This window comes from Callionymus lyra, chromosome 5 (genome assembly GCF_982586985.1).
Source record: "Callionymus lyra chromosome 5, fCalLyr1.hap1.1, whole genome shotgun sequence".
In the NCBI taxonomy this organism is placed as follows: domain Eukaryota; kingdom Metazoa; phylum Chordata; class Actinopteri; order Syngnathiformes; family Callionymidae; genus Callionymus; species Callionymus lyra.
Window position 1 is genome coordinate 8552848 of NC_141822.1, and position 22402 is coordinate 8575249.

A 22402-nucleotide genomic window follows, 5' to 3' on the forward strand; every position below is an offset into this window, starting at 1 on the left:
ACTGCTCAAGACAGAGACTGCACTTACAGAATGACGCTCGTTTATAATTTCCATCAGTGTTTAAAGAGAAATGTAGTGAATTAACCAACAGTTTTAACATCTTTTTACTAAAAAAAATTGGGTTTTTTAATGCATTTTTTAATTAAAGAATTGAATTCATAATGTGTATTTTAAAAGTTAATGTTAAAAATTCATAATTGAATTAAATAAAATCGTATTTTTTTAATGAATAATTGATTTTTTATTACACGCACATTACGCAATCATTTTGTACCTCTTAAATTCTATATAAAAATGTTAGAACAAATCAGGTATAATAGTTTTTTTTACCTGGTATACCAGTTATTTTTGTTTTGAGGGGCTCGTGTAGAGCAGGACGTATGATTTAGACATAATATTTAAATGAAACATGTCAACAGATTACTTTGCAGCTCAGGAGGTGTAAAACATCCCACTTGTCTTTTGTGTACTGTTTATTTAGAAGTTAATCTGAAACTTCTTCCAGCTTTTGCTTTTTTTGGGACGTCTGTGTGTCTAATAGCGAAGAAACTCACCACTTTAATGCAACGTCTGATCGATAATTGACTAACGTTGAAGATGCAAGTAAGAAGAACATGAAGACGACCAAAGGAAGTTCATGGATCTGGTGAATATTAGACGTGAAGGGCATCAAGAAAAGGCGGAGGAAACCGACTTGCTGAAAAGAAAAGTGGCCCAAGCACAGAGCCTTGAGGTACGCCCGAATTAGGAGTAACATTTAAAACAGAAAAAGACACAAAAGTCTTGAGTGAAGCAGTTTAATTAACTTCATGCTTTTCCTCGCAACTCTCAAAGTGCAAATATCATTATAAATAAAATAAAATATCGGAATATAGTTTTCTTTTCTCAAGTAGGAAATATATCACTTTCATAGAACTCTTCATTATGTACAGAGCGGAAGTGAAAAGACATTCACAGATCGACATGTGCACTGATCCCGAAACCCAGAGATAAAAGTTTGATTATAAATAATTAAAAAAGAAGAAGCTACTTTTTTTTTTTTTTTGGCTCACATCACAGATTAAGGAAGAGGTGAACGCCATGACTTTTTTTCCCAAACACAGTCTCATGGATGGAGAATAAATAAAGAGACAAAAGAAACCCTGACGTCGACGTCGTCAAGTCTGGACTCTCGGCCCAGAAGAGTCTTTTTTTGGGGGTCTCCCGTCTCTTGTCTTTGGTCGCTGTGGTCATTTGTCTTTTTTGGCAGCAGCGTCGTCGCTGGATTCTCCCGCTGCGTCTTCGGTGAGGGCGGCGTACGGCGACTCGCCGGAGAAGAGGGTCTTCAGGACGAACGACTCGATGGAGGCGAAGGGCGTAGACTTGGAGCTGCTCAGCATCATCCACGACTGGAAAACAGAACCCAGTGTTAGTTAAATACATCAGCCTTAACATTATGACCACCTTTTTTTTTTTTTAAACTATTAAGTCAAGGTTGATTGAGCTCGGCAGGTGGCGCCGTTTCAAATTAATGTGGGGTTTGGTTGAAATAAAGGGCATAAAATTAGTGATGAAGCTTCATGAAGCAGTGTCATTATCTTCAGAGTCCACTAGATGGCGTCTCTGCACCATTTGTTTTGTACAACTGTTCTAATGAAACATCACATCATTTTTAAACTGATGGCGCCACCTACTGACCTCTAAACAATATGACACTGTTTCATGAAGCTTCAACACTAAATAAAACATGAAAGTATATCAGTAACATCAGAATATTGAATGGTTTAATTCTTTGACATTATTATTATTTTTTTAATTGAAATTGTATTTCTTTATTTAAGCATTGAATTGTTATTTTCTTTAAATTATTAAATTCAATAATTTGTATGATTAAGGGTTGAATCTGTTTTTCATTTAATATTGAAATGAATTTAAATAAATTATGTTATATTTTTATTTATTTATTAATTGATATTCTAACTAGAATAATGAAATAAACGTCTTAGTTCTATCTTTGTTTATTTATTATCTATTTATTTATCTATTTATTTAGCCTTTTAAATTCAATACTAAATTCAATTCCAGACTTTTATATTAAATTAAAAGTCTACAAATATTTTTTAAATTAATACATTTTCTTCATGAATATAGTTCGATATTCCAATTCAAGAAAACAATGTTCTAAATAAAGTGTATTTTTCTTATATGTAGTCTTTTTAATTCAACATAAAGATGTAGATATAATAGTCCTAGCAGACAATATTGAATTTAAAAGACTGCGGTTTGAAAAATATTGAATTTAAAAATTGTATTTTCTATTTATTGTAATTAGAATATTAAACGCTTTGTGTTAAAGAAATATTTTATTAAAAATAAAATGATTGGAATTATTTTTATTTAAAAAAAAAACTAAAAAACATTCACGATACAAAATATTGATTTCAATTTTGTTTTTAAATAATTAAATGCTTAAAAAAATATATCCTGATGAAACTGATATACTTCCATACAGTGGATCTTTGAAAACGAGGCTTCATGAAGCTTTGTCACAAGTTCACAGTGACAACTACTGTGTGTCCCAGCACACAAGGGTTTGACGGAGATCCTTTAAACACCCTCATAGTGTCAGTTAAGACGGCAAACATTCAAAAAAAGATATTCATGAAACAAATAGTTTTGAGGATCAGAACCAGATTTGAATGAATAACCTCACGAAGGTTCATCAGATTCTACTTCTGTCTCGCGAGGCTCACGTCTGGCGCCGACACGAGCGGCGAGGCGACGACAAACAACAGCAGGTCGAACGCGGCGCTCGGATCTGATGAAACGGCTCACGGTTAATTTGACAGATCAGAGTCAGAGGAGACTTGAAAGCGCCGGCGCTCCAGAGACGGATCCGCGTCTCCGTCAAAAACACCAGTTTCCCAGAGAACCGAGTCCATGACGCAAGCCCGTGAAAGTGATGCAAACGCTGGGAGCCCGCGGGGCAGGACCAGACCCACGCCCGTCGCCGCCCAAGGTCGTTTGAAAGACGTGCGGCTGAGGGATGATGCTCGGCGAGGAGGAGACGGCTCGTCACCGTGGCGACGAGGAGGAGGAGCGACTGACCTTGTTGACCACCAGGAAGACGGTGTAGAGCAGCATCAGGTGGTGCTTGTGGGTCGGCAGGTACAGGTGCTGCAGGGCGAACAGCACCGACCCGATCAGGGTCACCTTGGTGGGACTGGATGAGCAGAAGAACTCATATCTCATACAAACACAAATAATAGTTTATTTAATTAAGAGTATCTATCCATCTATTTAAGAGTATCTATCCATCTATTTAAGAGTATCTATCCATTTATTTAAGAATATCTATCCATTTATTTAAGAATATCTATCCATTTATTTAAGAGTATCTATCCATCTATTTAAGAGTATCTATCCATCTATTTAAGAGTATCTATCCATCTATTTAGGAGTATCTATCCAGCTATTTAAGAGTATCTATCCATCTATTTAGGAGTATCTATCCATCTATTTAGGAGTATCTATCCAGCTATTTAAGAGTATCTATCCATCTATTTAGGAGTATCTATCCATCTATTTAAGAGTATCTATCCATCTATTTAGGAGTATCTATCCAGCTATTTAAGAGTATCTATCCATCTATTTAGGAGTATCTATCCAGCTATTTAAGAGTATCTATCCAGCTATTTAAGAGTATCTATCCATCTATTTAGGAGTATCTATCCATCTATTTAAGAGTATCTATCCATCTATTTAGGAGTATCTATCCAGCTATTTAAGAGTATCCATCCATCTATTTAAGAGTATCTATCCATCTATTTAAGAGTATCTATCCATCTATTTAGGAGTATCCATCCATCTATTTAAGAGTATCTATCCATTTATTTAAGAGTATCTATCCATCTATTTAAGAGTATCTATCCATCTATTTAAGAGTATCAATCCATCTATTTAAGAGTATCTATCCATCTATTTAAGAGTATCTATCCATCTATTTAAGAGTATCTATCCATCTATTTAAGAGTATCTATCCATCTATTTAAGAGTATCTATCCATTTATTTAAGAGTATCTATCCATCTATTTAAGAGTATCTATCCATCTATTTAAGAGTATCAATCCATCTATTTAAGAGTATCTATCCATCTATTTAAGAGTATCTATCCATCTATTTAAGAGTATCTATCCATCTATTTAAGAGTATCTATCCATCTATTTAAGAGTATCTATCCATCTATTTCAGATCCATCTAGAAATCTAAGGGTATTCATCTCAGAGGATCTATTTATCTATCATTCTTAAGTACATAAAAACACTTCACAGTGGATTCCTGCAGGTTGACGACTGACTAAAAAACACATTTGTCTAATCCTGCCTCTGCTCCAATAAAACTTTTCTTCTGTTGAGCTTCTACAACATGTTGTCATGGATCTAAACAGCGTCTCAGGTCTTGATCCATCAGTCATTTATGAAGTCAAGAGACTTACTAGCTCATCTTCAGGAGCTCGTTGGTTTCCGGTTTCCACTGTCCTCGAACCAGCTGCTCAAAGTTGCTGATGAGTCCACTGCCGGCACCTGAAGACCCCAACACCCCCCGAATATATCAGACCTTGTCATCCAGAATGACGTGGCAGGCTGATGTTTTTATAGATGATGAGCGAGGCTGTGAGGAAGTGTGGAATGAAGCTCCATCAAGTTTCATGTCAGGAAGGATTCAGCTGGTTATACGAGCACAAACACCGAACTAATGTGGACGGATGTGACGCACAGATGTGATGTGATGGTGGTTTACTTAATGTGACACTGAAGCCTCCTCCTCCTTACACTGGCAGCTTGTTGGATGGAGAAGATGTAAAAAAACTAAGATGACAGATCAAAGAGCAGTGGTTTCACCATCTTAAGTACAGCAACACATTGCAATGTTTTATTTTACGATAATGTATCAATATTTAACAGCAAGGTTATTTTTTTTAATGTTTTTTTGTTTTGCTTCAAACCTTATTGTATCCTTTATCATTGTTATTTAATTGTTTACACAATAAAGTGTGCATATATTCACTACGTCTGTTCATTTTTTGTGCTGCAATTTAACTTTCGGCCACTGGTTGGCAGCAATCATTATGTCCTTGTCCCTGTGATGACTGAGGACGAGAGGATGCATCCAGCATATTTTGGTTTCAAAACAAATGAAAGTAGTAACAACTTCTTCAAGAGTCATGTGGTCTGTAAATTCTGCCACACCAGTCAAGTACTCGACAATACTACACATATATACTTGTTACTACAGTATCACAATATATCGTATCGTTGACCCTGTATCGTGATTCATATCAGATCGACAGATTCTTGCCAATAAGCACCTCTACTTAAAAGTATTGAGTTTTTTTGTCCAGTTCCACAGGAACTGTTTAGGGTCAAAGGAGAATTTCTGAAAATTTCAGCTCCAATGTCGCAAATTATGACTTTTTGTCATTTTATTAGTATTATTTGGTACAATTTAAGCAACATTCGGAACGTTTTTTGTTGAAAAAAGCCTTTACAGCTTGCTTCCTGATTGACCACATTCAGACTTTAATGAAGGGGCGCTCATATCTCCCCACAAACATGTCGTTTGAACATGCCAGGCTTTGACAGATATTCGGAAAAGGATGTCCAGCCTGTCAGCCGGTCAAAACCTTCGACTACCATTTCCTGTTGACTGTTTGGAAAACAAGTCAAGAATAGATACAAAAGATTATAAATAACTTTCCACTTGACTTGAGTCAGAAACTGTTTCCTTCAACTGAGAAAAATCTCTAAACTTAGGCAAAGGATGTCACAACATGATCTGGAGCTTGTAATCCATATGTTTGTGTCTTCATTGTTTGGACTATTGCAAAATTTTGTTTTCATGTCTAAACAAGAAGGATCTGTCTCACCTGCAGTTAATACAAAACTCTGAAGCGAGAATTCTGACTCGCTCTAGTAGAAGAACTCACATTTCTCCATAAAACTCTTCACTGGCTGCCAGTTTCTTTCAGGATCAACTTTAAAATTCTGGTTCTTACTTTCAGATCTATTCATGGTCAGACCTTCCATCAGTGATCTGATCCAGAATTACACCCCAGCTCGGGCTCTGAGGTCTGTGGATCAGAATCTACTGATGGTTCCTGAACACGCTTCAGGACCAGAGGAGAAAAATCCTTCCAGACTGTTGCTTTGGAACCATCTCTGTGTTTGATGATCTACTGACTCCTTCAAGAAACATCTTTGTTTGATGATCTACTGACTCCTTCAAGAAACATCTGTGTTTGATGATCTACTGACTCCTTCAAGAAACATCTGTGTTTGATGATCTACTGACTCCTTCAAGAAACATCTGTGTTTGATGATCTACTGACTCCTTCAAGAAACATCTGTGTTTGATGATCTACTGACTCCTTCAAGAAACATCTGTGTTTGATGATCTACTGACTCCTTCAAGAAACATCTGTGTTTGATGATCTACTGACTCCTTCAAGAAACATCTGTGTTTGATGATCTACTGACTCCTTCAAGAAACATCTGTGTTTGATGATCTACTGACTCCTTCAAGAAACATCTGTGTTTGATGATCTACTGACTCCTTCAAGAAACATCTCAAGACATTTTTTTTTTGTGCATTCGCCAGATTTTCCTGGGGCTGTCTATGTATTGTTTTGATTGATTAAGCGCTTTGTGACCCTTCTCTAAAAAAAAGGTGCTTTACAAATATCAATGAATTACTTACTTGTATTAATGTATTGAAATAGCAACAGCTAAGTGTCTCATCTTTGTTGACGGTGCAGACATTGTGACTCAAAATGAAACGCGTCTCATTTTTCCGATCATTTGTGGGTAAAAATCTTGTTTCCTGTGTCAACTTTACGATGTTTTTAAGAGACGCCATGTTACAATAAAACACATATTTTTCCAAAAAGCGCCTTAAAGTGTTGAAGTTATATCAGTTTTTGGATTCATTATAAACTTAAATTATAAAGTTAAATTATAGTAAGTCAGTAAGTAACGGTTAAATTCCATTAAAATGGTTAAAGAGTCTTTCTAGATCATAGTGTGAGTGCAGAGATAACTACTTCAACACCTCAAAAAAATGGTTATTTAGGAAGATAAATGCAGAAATATGATGATAATAAAGACACTTGGCTGTAGACGCTGCAGTCCACACATGAAGATCGCTCACCTCTGGTCCAGCCAATGGTTATCATCACCAGCAGACCGTCTTTGTACTTCCTTTGCGCCTGTGTGACCCCGTTGACGATCTTAAAGGTCCTGGTCACCTCCTTCATCCCCGATAGAACCACTTTGAAGGGCAGGAGGGAGGCGATGTCGAAGACCAGGTCCTTGGGAAAGTAGAACACCAGGTACCTGAGGAGAGGAAACATCTTTTAACCAGTTTCAAGTACCTTGAAAAACTACACAGATTTTTATTAGCTTCATTTATACAAATCATTTATAACTTTCATTCCGCTTGTGCCAAAGTGTATCCAAGAAGTGACAAAATGTGAAAAAGTCTTTATATGTCACACGTTTTAGGGTTTCTTAAGATAAAAAACTGCATTCATAAATATACAAAGCATACTCGATCAACATGGAAAAATGAAACAAGTACAATTTTAAAACACTTGCTAATCTTTAGTTTTTTTCCTTAAATTATCACCAACAATATCTTCAAAATCACAGGTACCTGTGTTCCTGCTGTTACCATGACGACTGTGTCCTTCTAGTGAATGCAAAGCCAGGAAAAATCTGGTTAAATGCAAATGTTGTGTAAACAAAGTGAAACAAATGTTTTTGTTGGCTCGAGGGCGACTTGTACTTGCTGCATCAATGGTTCCAAAAAATACAATTGTAAACCTTTAGTTACGTGTTTTAAACATTTCGTCTTTATATAGCTTTATTTGACTCCTCAAAAAAATAGAATTATTAAAATGATTGGTTGTAATGCTTCCATTGGGCAGCAGGAGGCAATGTAGACGCATTTGTTCCAGGTAATAAGTTGATTTATATAATAAGTTTCGTCAAAAACATTTTTAACTTAAATTTTTACTTTATATTTTTATCTTATAAAACATACAGCGAGTGTTTATCCATAACAAATAAGAAAAAAATGAACCGAATTTGAATTGTAGTACCATGTGTTAACAGCAGATGGAGACCGAGAAACAACTATAACATCATCATGTCCAGTCAGAAAATCCAGTTAATACTGACAATTTATAATAAATAATTTTAAGAATATATTCTTTTTTTCAACTTTTTTTTCTTCTTCGGTCACAGTTGCTGCTGCAGGACACTCACCAGAGGACGGTGGCCAGCAGGACACTGGTGCCGTTGGACAGGGGTGCTATAGGGGGCTCGGCCAGCATGACCCCCGACAGCATGGCACCCCCGAAACAGTAGAGCATGGAGCTGAACCAGCAGGCGAAGGGGCTGGTGCGGGAAACCTTCAAAGCTCCTGCAATAGAAAAGAAAGGCAGGTTGTCACATGTTCAAAACTGACTTCCTGTTACATGTGGTTCGTGTCACGTAATCACTAGTATCAGCAGCGGTTCAAAAACGTAGAACTAAAGGTGAATAAAAGCAGCAGACTGTGACCTTTTTCAAATTAAGAGCTATTTACAGATGGAAAACTAATAAATGGTTAAATTAAAAAAAAACAGTTGTTTAGGCTTTTTAAATACATGATGTAGAAAAAAAAAGTCGGTGTCTAAAAAAATATAAATTCACTTGAATACCACGTTTTGTTTTTTTTTGTTTATCTACAATTACAATGCAAATATTTGTTATTATTGTGCTGCAATTAAACTTCCGGACGCTACATGGAATCCGTCATTACGTCTTATGCAGCTTAAGGAACATGGAAAGATTCTGCAAGAACTAAACATCAGTTTTAAAGATTTGTTGGACATATTTTGGTTTCAAAACCGGGTTCTGCCAACTGCCCGTTCATTTTGGCCCGAACACAACTGAGAAAAACAGAGATTCTCGTCTTTTAAAAGAAAATAATCTACACAGAACACTCATCAACAAGTCTCTCTAAACCATTTTTTAAGGAAGGTATTTTTGATTTACCTAAAATTCAAAAGACTTTTCTTTTAATATGCGCAACATATTTAGTTTATGTAAAACATTTACACATAACATTTTTTTTAGTAACTAGTAATAATTGTACTTTTAATTTACTTTTTTTTTTTATCTTTAATTTGTCTTTGACTGTCATTTACTTCTTGAAATGTTTTAATTGTGGCAATGCTTTGAGAAATGTTTCCCATTTTAATGCTCTTAATAAACTAGCCTGTTCAGAGCCTTAATATTTTTACTTAATACTTATTTTGTTACATATTGCAGTTAATTTCACGTGTTATTTGGTCGTATTTTGGACTCAAAGGTTGTCGATTTGTGTTTGCATTGTGTTGTTTATCTTTAGCAAGTAAATAAATGTGTGTTAGCTTCTGTGTCTTTTTTCTTGTATTTTATAAAAATAAATCCCCGGGCAACGCCGGGTACTTCAGCTAGTATATGTTCATATTGAATTATTAAATCAAATAAAAAAAAATGTAAATTGTGTGTTTTTATGTCATTACAAGCTAATGATGTGTTGAAAACAATAAAAATGTTTAAATCACTCGTAAAACATGTAGTTTTCAACAAATCCTGACCCTATTTAAAAAAAATATAACTCCTGTTGATAATATTCACATTTTGTTGTTTTTACTGTACTCTAAACTTCTTTATCGATGTTGAGACCAGAGCGTTCTTGGACTGTCAGTTTATCTGATCATCCTTCACTCAAACATCAGTCCTTTCTTTTTTACAACCCCTGACTTTGGACTCTCGGGTCAACAATATCCTCATGAATGCCTCTTAGTTCCGGGCGGAGACACGTCTGTGTTGAAGAGATATACGTCCATCATGCTCTTGTGGTCATATATTGACACATCTACAGAATATTTAGACTCATTATTTTTAACTTCTAAACCCACATTTGACTCGATTCAAACATGTGACCACGACTTCAATAACTGTGAACCGATCCATTTGTTATCTGCTCGACTGTGATCAACTGACGAGTGTCGCTCCCTGATTGGCTCTTATCTTCAGCCACCATGTTTTAATCCTTCAATCCCACGATGGGGAGAAACGGCCGAAGCGTGGACGACCTCAGTCACGCTCCATTCAAACCACACACTGTACTACTTCCTGTTGACCTGCGTCACATGACTTCTCTGGTGAATATGAGAAGAACGTTGTTGTCACGAGCGTAAAACGTATGAATGTCGCGTCTCTTCCCTGCAGACAGGAGCAGGATCTATAAATGCTAATCTGGGGATTACAAACAGATTATCTGCAGACGTCTCAGTGAACCAGAGCGAATGACTCGGCAGAAAACTTTGAAGCTTCAGATGGAATTTATGTTTAGATCTTGAGGCGTTTACAACGGAATATAAAAGTGTGAAGATAGAAGATGTTTGTGATTCTCGATCGAGTGTCAACAGAACGACTCTAAACCGGTTCTATCAAGATTAAAGTCACGCAGGCAGCAAGTGTCTCTCGTGAAAACTCAACAAACAACACAAGACCGCAGGAGCAGAAAAGCGACGCAATGGCGTCACAGGTAGTTTACACAAGGCAACACAAAAATGTTGACATGATTGTTCAAACTTTAAAGTGGGTTTGCTTTGAAACCCAGTGAGCCGGAGTCACTTTAAGAGCCATCGGACAAGGTTCCGAGTCAATTTACCACAACTCAAGACTTATCATTTATTTTTAACACAAATTAACAACAAATATTTTGAGATATAAAACCAATACACATCTTATTTATTATTTGTTTAAAAAAAGGCCTTATTTTTTAGATTTATTAAGTTAAAAGTAATTAATTGAATGCCTTTTAATATTTATTATATTCATGATTATAACATTTAGTATAATTGTTGTTTAATAGGAATGTAGTTGTTGCTGGTTCATGCTAACACGCTTATAACTATAGGTTCTGCTTCATTGGTGCTCCGCCCTCCAACGGCTTCGCTATGGGTTTACCCCGAGGCACCGCCTCGTCTCTGAGAAAGCTTAATGAACTCGCCACCCAGCAGGGGGCAGTACCCTCCTATAAAGGCGGGCAGCACCCGCCGCACTTTCTCCTTTTTCAACTCAGCGAGAAAGCTCCTGACAGTGGAATGTAATGATGGCGAATGAATATTGAAGTGAACCATGTGTGCACGAAGACTCCCTGAAGAGGAGACACACATGTCTGCTTCGTTTTGCCTAGAGGCCCAAATCACACGTGATGATTATGTGGCCTTCCGAGCGCTTCCCACGGCTTTTGACAGTGTTGGGAAGCGTTCGAGGCTTGTCGACCCACGCCGCCTCAGATCATGATTATGATCAACACAGGACTGCCGTGTTGTTTAAAATAGACAACACGGCAGTCCTGTGAGCTGCACTCGACAAGCTCACGTTCCAACGTGTTGGGCCCTGATGAGTCGTCCATCGGTCATGAACAGATGTCGACGAGGAGGACGACTGGCTCGCTGCATGGAGTCGACCATGGGGTATGCGAGAGCGATCAGGTGAGTATCTCTTGCAGGTCTCATGGCCCTCCTGCAGCGCACTCGACGGGTTCACTTGAGAGGTATTAGTGTGCATGTGGCTCCGCCTGTGAGTGTGACGTATTCACAGGCGTCATTAGAGACTTTCGCCGCTAATGCTAAGCTAACATGCTCCGCCGTTCATAGACGGCGAGAGTTTCCTCTCAGAACACAGTTCGGAGGAGGTTTTAAACCCCTTCGTCCGGGTCATACCGAGACTGTAATAACGGAGTCTGTCCACACGAATGAAGGGCAGACTCCACCATGTGCTTTGTTTCCAGATAAGCAAATGTCCACGAGACCAGCTTGATCAGCTGTGTTTACTTCACTTCCGTGTTGACATGCGCTGACGGGGTTTGACCGCCGATGAGCGTTGTCAAAAAAATCCCGGCGCCATGGATGACGTCACGTTTGGCGGAGAAACGTCATGGATGACGTCACGTTGGCGGAGAAACGTCATGGATGACGTCACGTTTGGCGGAGAAACGCCATGGAACGGACGCACCATTGAGAGGAATGGCCCGGCAGGAGGCGGCGCAGCTCCGCCATCACCTGCATGGGCGTGATGACGAGGCGCGACGGGGATACGCGGAGAAGATCCCGTTCGTCGGCCTGATAAGCAAATGTCCACGAGACCGGCTTGATCAGCTGTGTTTACTTCCGTGTTGACATGCGCTGACGGGGTTTGACCGCCGATGAGCGTTGTCAAGAAAATCCCGGCGCCATGGATGACGTCACGTTTGGCGGAGAAACGTCATGGATGACGTCACGTTTGGCGTGATGACGATGCGCGACGGGGATACGCGGAGACGGAGATCCCGTTCGTCTGCCTCATCATCTGGTGCTGGGGGAAGCGTCACCAGAGACCAGCCACCCCAGCAGCACCAACAACATCGGCAACAGCGGCGGCGTGCGACGAGTGAGCGTCGCCAAGATCCGCAGCGCGAGCCGGGGAGCCAGCAGCCGCAGCAGAGTCGACGGCCGAGGGCTCCTCCACCCTATTCATTCAAGGGAATGTGTCGGGAATAAAACAAGAGAACGTATGACGTTTCTGTGGTTCGTTCTGAGAGAGATGTTGGTAGCGTGCATGTGTTTCCGCCTGTGAGTGTGACGTATTCACAGGCGTCATTAGAAACTTTCGCCGCTAATGCTAAGCTAACATGCTCCGCCGGTCATAGACGGCGTGATTTTCCTCTCATAACACAGTCCGAAGGAGGTTTTAAACCCCTTCGTCCGGGTCATACCGAGACTGCAATAACGGAGTCTGTCCACACGAATGAGGGGCAGACTCCAACCACATGTGTTTTGTTTACAGACGAGCAGAGGTCCGCGAGACCGGCTGAATCAGCTGTGTTTACTTCCGCGTCGACCAGCGCTCGTGCCCGACAGAGCGTGACAGCTGATGAGGTGAGTGGAACTTGTCCGGACATGTCTATGTTAACCGGAGGTTGTTCCTTTCCCCACAGCGCTGTCTACAAACACTGGCACCGTGGAGGACGTCACGTTTGGCGGCGGAGAAGCGCCATGGAACTGACGCAACCTGGTGTTTTTACGCGCGAGTTTTTTCGCCGTTCTGAGACCAGGCGAGGGCGAGGAACTTCCGTCCCGTCTGGTCGATCAACTGGAGAGGTGCGTGGCGGTCGGATCTCACGAGTGACGAACAGATCGGGACCGCCAGCGGGGCTGGAGAATGTACGGGACCGGGTGAGTGATGCGGTGCCGACGCGCGCGCGACCTAACTCACTTCAGCTCCGGGTTAATTCTCCAGCGCTTTCCTCCACATCGCGGGTTTTGTCAGCTCCGGTGACACTAAGAAGTGCTCAGGGAGTTGGGAAGACTTCCGGGGGGGGAAGGAAACACGCACGACGCGCATCTGAGGTGTCTCACGCGCACTTGCGCGCTTCTCCCACAGAGCCGGCTTTTATGTATGAGAGTGGGGGTTCTAGTGAATCCAACTCGAGTACATGCTCTGTGGATTCAAGAGATAGAGACGCGGCTTGTGTGATGCCCTTTCGTCTACGGCCCGTCCATGGGGGGCGGGCCGGAGGACTACCCAAGGTTCGCCAGGGCTGCGGTTCTGACAGAACATTATTCGGCTTGGAGTCGCCTGGTTTTACTTCTAGGACCCACTTGGCTGGGGGGAGTAATCAGGCGGGGCTATGCGCTACAGTTTGCCCGTCAACCCCCGCGTTTTTCAGGGATTCTCTGGACGCGTATGGTGGAGCAGGAGAAACTATCCTGTCTGAGAAACGAGGTGTCTACTCTGCTGCAGAAGGAGGTCGTAGAACTGGTCCCTGCAGCCGAGATGATGTCAGGGTTTTACTCCCGGTACTTCCTCGTGGCGAAGAAGACCGGGGGTTGGAGGCCCATTCTGGACCTCAGCTATTTGAACAAGTTCATAGCTACCCGCCCGTTTCGCATGTTGACGGTCAAGAAACTGCTTTCAGGTGTATGTCCAGGAGATTGGATGACATCTATCAACCTGACCGACGCGTACTTTCACATACCGATAGTCAAGAGACATCGAAAGTACTTGCGTTTCGCCCTCGAGGGTCGGGTGTTTCAGTACACTCGACTTCCGTTCGGCTACTCTCTGGCACCCAGGACCTTCACCAAGTGTGTGGAAGCGGCAGTGGAGCCTTTGAGAGTGAGTGGGGTAAGGATCTTGACCTATCTGGACGACTGGTTGATCCTTGCCAGGTCAGAGGCAGAAAGTTACGCTCACACACAGAAGGTGTTGAGCCATATTGCCACCCTGGGGTTCACAGTGAACCTCAGCAAGAGCGCTCTGACTCCAGCTCAACAGTTAGTTTACCTGGGGGTACTGTTGAACTCGGAGGAAGGATACGCGCGCCTCCCGGACGTGCGTATCCAGCCCATTCTCCGACTGACAACACAGTTGCTGGAAGCTCGGTGTCACGTGACAACAGCAGGCACTGTTATGTCCCTCCTGGGGCTCATGGCGGCAGCCCACACGGTTGTTCGGCTGGGCTTGCTGCACATGAGGGAGCTTCAGAGATGGTTTGGTCGTCTCAAGCTAGACCTCAAGCGGGAAAGAGGTCGGAAAGTGCGCCTTCCCGCTCGGGTTTTGCAGGACATCCAGTTCTGGAACTCTCACGCCAACCTCAGGCGGAGAGTTCCATTGGGTTGCGTCCTTCGTTACACTCAAGTGTTCACAGACGCTTCCCTGACAGGTTGGGGAGGCACCTCGGGTCAGGCCTATGCCAGTGGGGTCTGGAGCAGTCCGGTGCTCAGACACATAAACTGGCTAGAGCTGAAGGCAATTCACAATGTCCTGCTTCACCTCTCTCCCCAACTGTCACAGTCCAACGTCCTAGTATTTTCAGACAGCTCCACCGCCGTGGCGTACGTAAATCGCCAAGGTGGAGTCAGATCCCCAGCCCTTCTGTGTGTGGCAAGGAAGATTTGGCTGTGGGCGGACTGTCACCTGCTTTCGCTCAGAGCCCAGCACGTCCCGGGCGAGCTGAATGCAGTAGCGGACAGACTGTCGAGGGGGGCCGTCCAGGACGAATGGGGTCTGTCCGAGGCAGTGGCAAGCGAGATCTGGTCTCGATTCGGTCACCCGGTTGCAGACCTCTTCGCCAGCAAGGAGAACTTCAAATGCCCTCTTTGGTTCTCCCTCAGGGCTTCGGACCGCCCCCCACTAGGCGTGGACGCTTTAGCCCATTCGAGGTGGCCGGTCGGTCTGCTGTTCGCCTTCCCTCCTCCGCGGCTCCTTCTCCCCCTGATTCGGAGGACGGGGCGGGGGGGGCTGAGGTTAATTCTAGTGGCACCAGACTCCCCGGGGGCGCTCTGGTTCCCAGAGCTGGTGCGCATGGCGGTCGGGGCCCCGTGGGCCATCCCTTGGGGCCCCGCTGCCCTGTGTCAGGCGGGGGGGGACACTGACAGCGCCCCCGGTGCTGGGCCGGCCTCTCAAGGTGTGGCTCCTGCACGGGACGAGCTGATCGGGACCCTGGACCCGGACGTTCTCCACACGCTGGAGAACGCCCGGGCCCCATCAACACGTAGGCTTTATGCCTCAAAGTGGGGGATATTCTCCCGCTGGTGTTCAGACAGGTCCTTGGACCCCAGCTCTTGTTTGGTCTCCGCTATCCTGTCTTTCCTGCAACATTTGCTGGATAACGGGCGGACTGTGGCGACACTGAGAGTGTTCGCATCAGCCATAGCGACGAGGCATGTCGGTTTTGAGGGTGCTTCGGTTCGCGCCCACCCTTTGGTGGTGCGTTTTCCTGCGGGGTGCCTGCAGGCTTCGACCTCCTGCAAGGCCTTCCAGCCCTCAGTGGGATCTCCAGTTGGTACTGGACTCTCTCACAGGGCCGACCTTCGAGCCTCTTGACCAAGTCCCATTGGATATCTTGTCTTTCAAGGTATCGCTCCTTCTGGCACTAACAACCACGAAGAGAGCAAGTGAGCTTTGTGCCCTCTCCATTAGCCCTGAGTGTCTTTCCTTTGGCGTCGAGGAGTCTTCGGTGTCTTTGCGTCCTAACCCAGCGTTCCGCCCGAAGATTCTGAGTTCCTTGTTCCGGGCGACGACCTTCACGCTGCGGGCCTTTCACCCGCCGCCTCACTCGGACCCGGGTCAGGAGCGTCTCCACCTGTTGTGTCCAGTGAGGGCGTTGGCCTGTTACTTGCGGCGGGTGGCCGAGTTTAGGCGCTCTGATGCCCTTTTTGTCTGCCACGGTAGATGCCGGCGGGGAGAGGCTCTCTCCCCCCAGAGGTTCTCTCATTGGGTGAGATCGGCCATTATCCGTGCCTACCGAGCAGCGGGTGGATCCGCTCCTAGCGGTCTGAGGGCACATTCCACCCGTGGCGTGGCAGCCTCAGTGGCTCTTTTGCGGGGTGTGGCAGCAGAGGATATCTGCTCTGCTGCCTCTTGGGCGTCCACGTCTACCTTCGCTAAGGCCTATCTCCTCGACGTAACGGCGGGATCAGTAGCTCATACTGTCTTGAGCGCTGTTGTGCCCCCCTCAGGGCCCACGGCTCAAGTGGGATTGGACCCTGGGCCGGCGGGGCCCTAGTGATGCTGCTCCAGGAGCGGCGTCCAGCTGGGGGTACATTTATCCCGTCAGGCTTCGCCTTTTGGGTAAACCCATAGCGAAGCCGTTGGAGGGCGGAGCACCAATGAAGCAGAACCCCTGAGTTATCTATTATAACCTCAGGTTCTGCGAGTTGGTGCGAAGCCCTCCAACCTCGTCGCCCAGCGGCCGCCCTTCTCGCTGAGTTTTCAGTTGGAGAAAGTGCGGCGGGTGCTGCCCGCCTTTATAGGAGGGTACTGCCCCCTGCTGGGTGGCGAGTTCATTAAGCTTTCTCAGAGACGAGGCGGTGCCTCGGGGTAAACCCATAGCGAAGCCGTTGGAGGGCTTCGCACCAACTCGCAGAACCTGAGGTTATAATAGATAACTCAGGGGATCTCAATTATTATTTAATCACTAAAGCTCTGAGTAAAAAACAAAGGAGTTTTTCTCGCTTTCGACGCAAGTGTCTTGTTTACACAACATAATTTATTTAAAAGTCAGCGATTGCCAAGATAAACAAACTCAGCATGTATTTGATTGAGTCAACTTACTTTATTTTAAACATATCTGTGGAGGAATAATACAACAATTGCTCCCACATTACAACTTCAACGAAAAAGTAGATAAATAAAAAACGTAGAGCAAAGGTTATGGGCTTTAAAAAAAAATTAAAAAAAGGAGACACACTTGCGGTCAGTCTACAGTAGGTGGCAGCAGAAACAAAAGTCGACAGAGACAAAGCGCATTTTACATTGTCTTCATTCTATTTTTTGCTAGCATTGAAATGTGTGAAAAATGTTTAAATATTCAATTATTTTTGCATGTTTAGACTTTTAAACTCTTCGTGTCATATTTATAATTATTTGTTATATTGTTTATTCCAGATGTTTCTTGAAGTGCTGTATTATAAAGGTTAATATTTTTACTGTTCAAAATGTAAATAAATGTATGTATTTATCTATTTGTGTAATCAGTCCATTCATTTAATTTCATCATAATATGGAGTAAGAAGTCATATGTGTTGGTTCTACTTTAGTTCATCACAATATCAGTAAAGAAAAACGTTTTTTATTCAATTCTCTTACCAGGTTGTTAATACCTAAAATACACCATTAAGTATAATTTATGAGCAGTTTAAGTAGATTGTATCAATCCCGTCACCATGACAACGCCTACACAAAGGTGGAGAGTTCAAAGTTCAACCTGGATGTAGTAAGATTTCAAAGTACAATGCGACACATATTGTGAGCGAAAGATTGGAACTGAAATAATAATAACAATAATAATAATTTTATTTATACAGCACTTTTTTAACAGTAGTTACATTGCTTTACATGAAAGCAAACACAATACATTAAACCAGCACAGTAGTAAAACCAAGTGAATACATCCATCAAATACAATATACAACATAAATGAAAAGACCTCTTGATACGAGTGGAAATAAGATGAAGTATTTTGGGCGCAGTTATTAAAGTAGACGAACATTAGTTTAATCTTAACCTTGAATCGTACTGTCTTCCCCAGAGAAAGTCTCTCCAGGCGTCGCGATGAGAAAAGCAAAGTTCTATTTTCGACCAGAGATAATTAGTCGTTGACGTTCGGTAAACACGAGCTCGTCCCGACAATCAGTTCAGTGTTTACACACCAGCTCAGCATATCTGGAAGAGTCGTTCCACGGCCTGTGGAAAAGTACTCAAAGTACTCTTAAGTTGGCTGAAAGTCATGTACATTTTTCAGGTGTGGCCTTTTAAGGAGATAAAAGAGGGTTGGTTGGTATTTGGTACGAGGAAGTAAATAAGTAAATAATATTTGTAGAGCGCTTTTCTAGACCAGGGCCACAAAGTGCTTTAACAATCTAAACAATACACAATAAAATATATACCGTATTTTCCGGATTATAAGTCGCTCCGGCCATAAAATGCATAATAAAGAAGGAAAAAACGTATATAAGTCGAACTGGAGTATAAGTCGCATTTTTGCAGTGAAATTTCTTTGATAAAATCCAACACCAAGAACAGACATGTCATCTTGAAAGACAATTTAAAATAAAAATAGAATAGAGGCAACAACAGGCTGAATAATTGTACGGTATGTTTGCAACTGAGAACGTGCTTGGTATGTTAACTTAAAATATTAAGTTATTCAGAGAACTATAGCATAAATAACATGCTAAGAAGTTTACCAAACCATCCGTGTAACTCCTAATAACTAAAATCCAATGAAATCTTCATCCTCGGTGTCACTTTTAAACAACTAACTAACTCCGGAGGTAGAAGATGCGGCGCTTCCTCTTCTACGTCGAAATTATCAACACAGGCCTAGAGCGCCCTCTTGCGGTTTAGTGTGAAAATAACATGCGAAATGATATATACCGGTAATAATGTGTTAATAATTTCACACATAAGTCACTCCAGAGTATAAGTCGCACCCCCGACCAAACTATGAAAAAAAAACTGCGAATTATAGTCCGGAAAATACGGTACTTAAAAGATCAAGATAACACCGAGAGAAACACAGGAGTCTCAGAACATCAAGGAAAAGCACGAATAAAAGTGTCTTCGGATGTTTCTTGAAGGAGTCAGTAGATCATCAAACACACAGGGAGATCGTTCCAAATTTTAGGAGAAAGAATGGCTCAAAGTAAGAACCAGAATTTGAAAGTTTTATCCTGAAAGAAACTGACAGCCAGTGAAGAGATTTAAGGATCGGAGAAATGTAAGTTCTTCTACTAGAGCAGGTCAGAATTCTGGCTGCAGAGTTTTGTATTAACTGCAGGCGAGACACATCCTTCTTGTTAAGACATGAAAACAAACTGTTACAATAGTATAAACAAGAAGACAGGAACGCATGGAAAGTGAATGAACTCAGGAAGGAGAAGAAGAAATCATTAATTTCCTGGAAGGTTCGAACGTGAAATGGCTGCGGACGTATTCATAGGGTTAATGAAAATGTTTTGGGATTGAACAAAGAATGTTTTAGGAATGCAAATAAAAAAGATCCAGCCGAGACTTGAAGTTGCCTTCAACGACCTCAGGAGGAGTCGGTCCATGTTTGGATGGGAGTCGAGGACGGAGGGTCAGAGGCTGCAGAACCGTCAAGATACTTGGAGAGGCAAGTTCGGAAATAGATTGTAGATTTTACAGCCGTGTGACTACAATGGCCTGTGTGTGTGCGTGTGTGCGTGTGTGTGTGTGTGTGTGGGTTCGTGTTACAATTAAAGTCCACCTGTCCCTGTTGTCACGATCCCAGTGATGTAACGTTGGCAGACCTTCAGAGCTACGAGGGGAAGGAACGCGTGACGAGAGCTTCTGCAAACGAGTGAACAAAGCAGTATTTGTTTTCAGGACACGATCTTCAAAGTAAATAGTTACACAGGAAAGTACTGCACTGAGACTGTTGGGCAGGACGATAAAGATGCATCTATTTATCTTTGTAAAGTGCTTGAAATACTTGCTTGGAAAAGGTATTTATAAACGTACATAAATAAACCAGTCGATCAAAGACTTTCTATTTCCCCAAGTTTTCCAACATTCCCACAGAAGTAAAATTAATTTTTTTGTTGCAATTAAACTTCCATTAGCCATGTGGCAGCAGTCGCTATGTCACCCAAAGCTAAATGAAGTTCCGGCAATGACTGAGGACGAGAGGATACAGTGACTCCAGCAGCTTTTAAAGCTGATGTTTGCACATATTTTGGTTTCAAAACAAATGAAAGCAGTTACGACTTCTTCAAGAGTCATGTGGTCTGTAAATACTACAACATCAGAGTCAAGTACTGGACAATACTACACATATATCCTTGTTACTACAGTATCACGATACCAGAGTCAAGTACTCGACAATACTACACATATATCCTTGTTACTGCAGTATCACAACACCAGAGTCAAGTACTCGACAATACTACACATATATCCTTGTTACTACAGTATCACAACACCAGAGTCAAGTACTCGACAATACTACACATATATCCTTGTTACTGCAGTATCACAACACCAGAGTCAAGTACTCGACAATACTACACATATATCCTTGTTACTACAGTATCACAATACCAGAGTCAAGTACTCGACAAGTACTCGACAATACTACAAATATATCCTTGTTACTACAGTATCACAACACCAGAGTCAAGTACTCGAGAAGTACTCGACAATACTACACATATATCCTTGTTACTAAAGTTGCACTTTATATCGTATCATTGACATCTCATGATACATATTGTTTCGCCTACTTTCTTGACAATACACGCCTACATGCAAACACACTAGGACGTCCAGGATCAAAGGATCTGGTCCTAGCATAAGTAGCACGACTGGAGAGTGAGTATCTCAAACATGTCGACCAGTTCATAAGTCCCTGTTAACTGATCCAAAGTCCAGGCTGGGGATCAAGCTTTCTCCATAGAGGTTCCCTGACTTTGAAACCGCCAGCCCCGAGTATATAATACTAGCTGAGTCTGTGCCTTCTTTCAAAAGTCTTTGAAAAACACACTTTTATAGACAGGGTTTTATGTGATATTGTTTTCTATCTTTTAACTTTTAACTGGATTTATTATGGGTTTTACCTTCTTTTAATAATGTATTGCTTCATCTTTAATATGATATTTTAATATGTAACTTGGTTGTGTTTTATGCGTTTTATTTGTATATACAATATTAATTGAATGTTTTATGTTAAACACTTTGTGACACTTATATCTGAAAGGCGCTATATATATAAAAGTATGACTAAAAAGTGATGCATTTATCTTTCTGTTCAGTCCTCATTTTGAATGATAAAAAATAACATAAAATAAACAACATAAATAGATTATAATAATCGCATTTAATAGTAGTTTTGTTGGTGTGAAAGAGTTTCTAGATTATGGGCAAAAACAAGATATGTTGCAAGACTGGTTTAAGGCAAAACATATCATTTGATAAAAACAAACAAACTTAATAAGTTTTGGCAAAAATGTCAACTGTATATTATTTTCATGAGCCTCAGCACTATTTACACTGCGGTGTTTGTGTAACTTTAATAGAGATAAAAAAATAAATAAAGATCAGTTGGATATCAACTCAGTGACACATATATCGTTAGAGAGGATATTAAAAATATTTTAAACAAGAGTGAGTGTGTTGTGACAGGTCAAGAGAGCAGTGACGCGGTCAAGTTTGAACTCACCTGGCTGAGTCCGCAGCGACATGATGGACACGATATAGTGCGCCATGTCAAAATAAGGGAACATGGACAAGCTGGCCACTTGATCGGACAGCTCGTCCAGATGCAACACCTCGAAGACATCCATCTTTTTTTTAAGAACACTTCAAGTTTGAGTTTATAATTCCAATGACAAGTTGATCTGGATTACAGGCGAGAGTCCAAACTCCATCTACATCCGCCGCCCGACACAACCTGCTGGCCCGGGGGGTGCGGGGGGGTGACTCGGTGTCAGCGGGTCAGCTGGTTCTGGAGGAGGGTTGCGGGTCGCAGGACAGCACAGCTGGACTTCCAGCTCATCTTCTAAGCGTCGCGTTGAGGCGCAGATTTCCTGCCAGACTTTCTTCCGCCATTCTAGTGATGTGGCAGGCGGAGTCGGAGCCGCCCTGTGATTGGCGGATCGAGAGACGCGGCAGCCAATCAGCGGCCAGGAAGTGGCTTCCGTGAGGCGATGCTTGGAATTTACCAAACAATCACAAACTACTACGTGTGACGTCACTGACCGTCTTCGATTCTTTATCTAGAGATTCTATATTTTTTATTTAACAAACCCCGAGAA

The 22402-nt window shown here is 42.2% G+C and overlaps 1 protein-coding gene across 1 annotated transcript; it reads right to left on the bottom strand.

The window, feature by feature from the left end:
• Positions 1 to 781: 781 nt before the first annotated feature.
• On the bottom strand, positions 782 to 22372 carry tmem38b (transmembrane protein 38B). The gene is made up of 6 exons (XM_087790714.1): positions 21808 to 22372; positions 8304 to 8460; positions 7186 to 7370; positions 4475 to 4562; positions 3088 to 3202; positions 782 to 1388 (listed from the first exon to the last, which is right to left on the bottom strand). The coding sequence occupies exons 1-6, from the start codon at positions 21929 to 21931 to the stop codon at positions 1230 to 1232; spliced, it is 828 nt and encodes a 275-aa protein (XP_087646840.1). The 5' UTR covers positions 21932 to 22372; the 3' UTR covers positions 782 to 1229.
• Between the last annotated feature and the right edge of the window lie 30 nt (positions 22373 to 22402).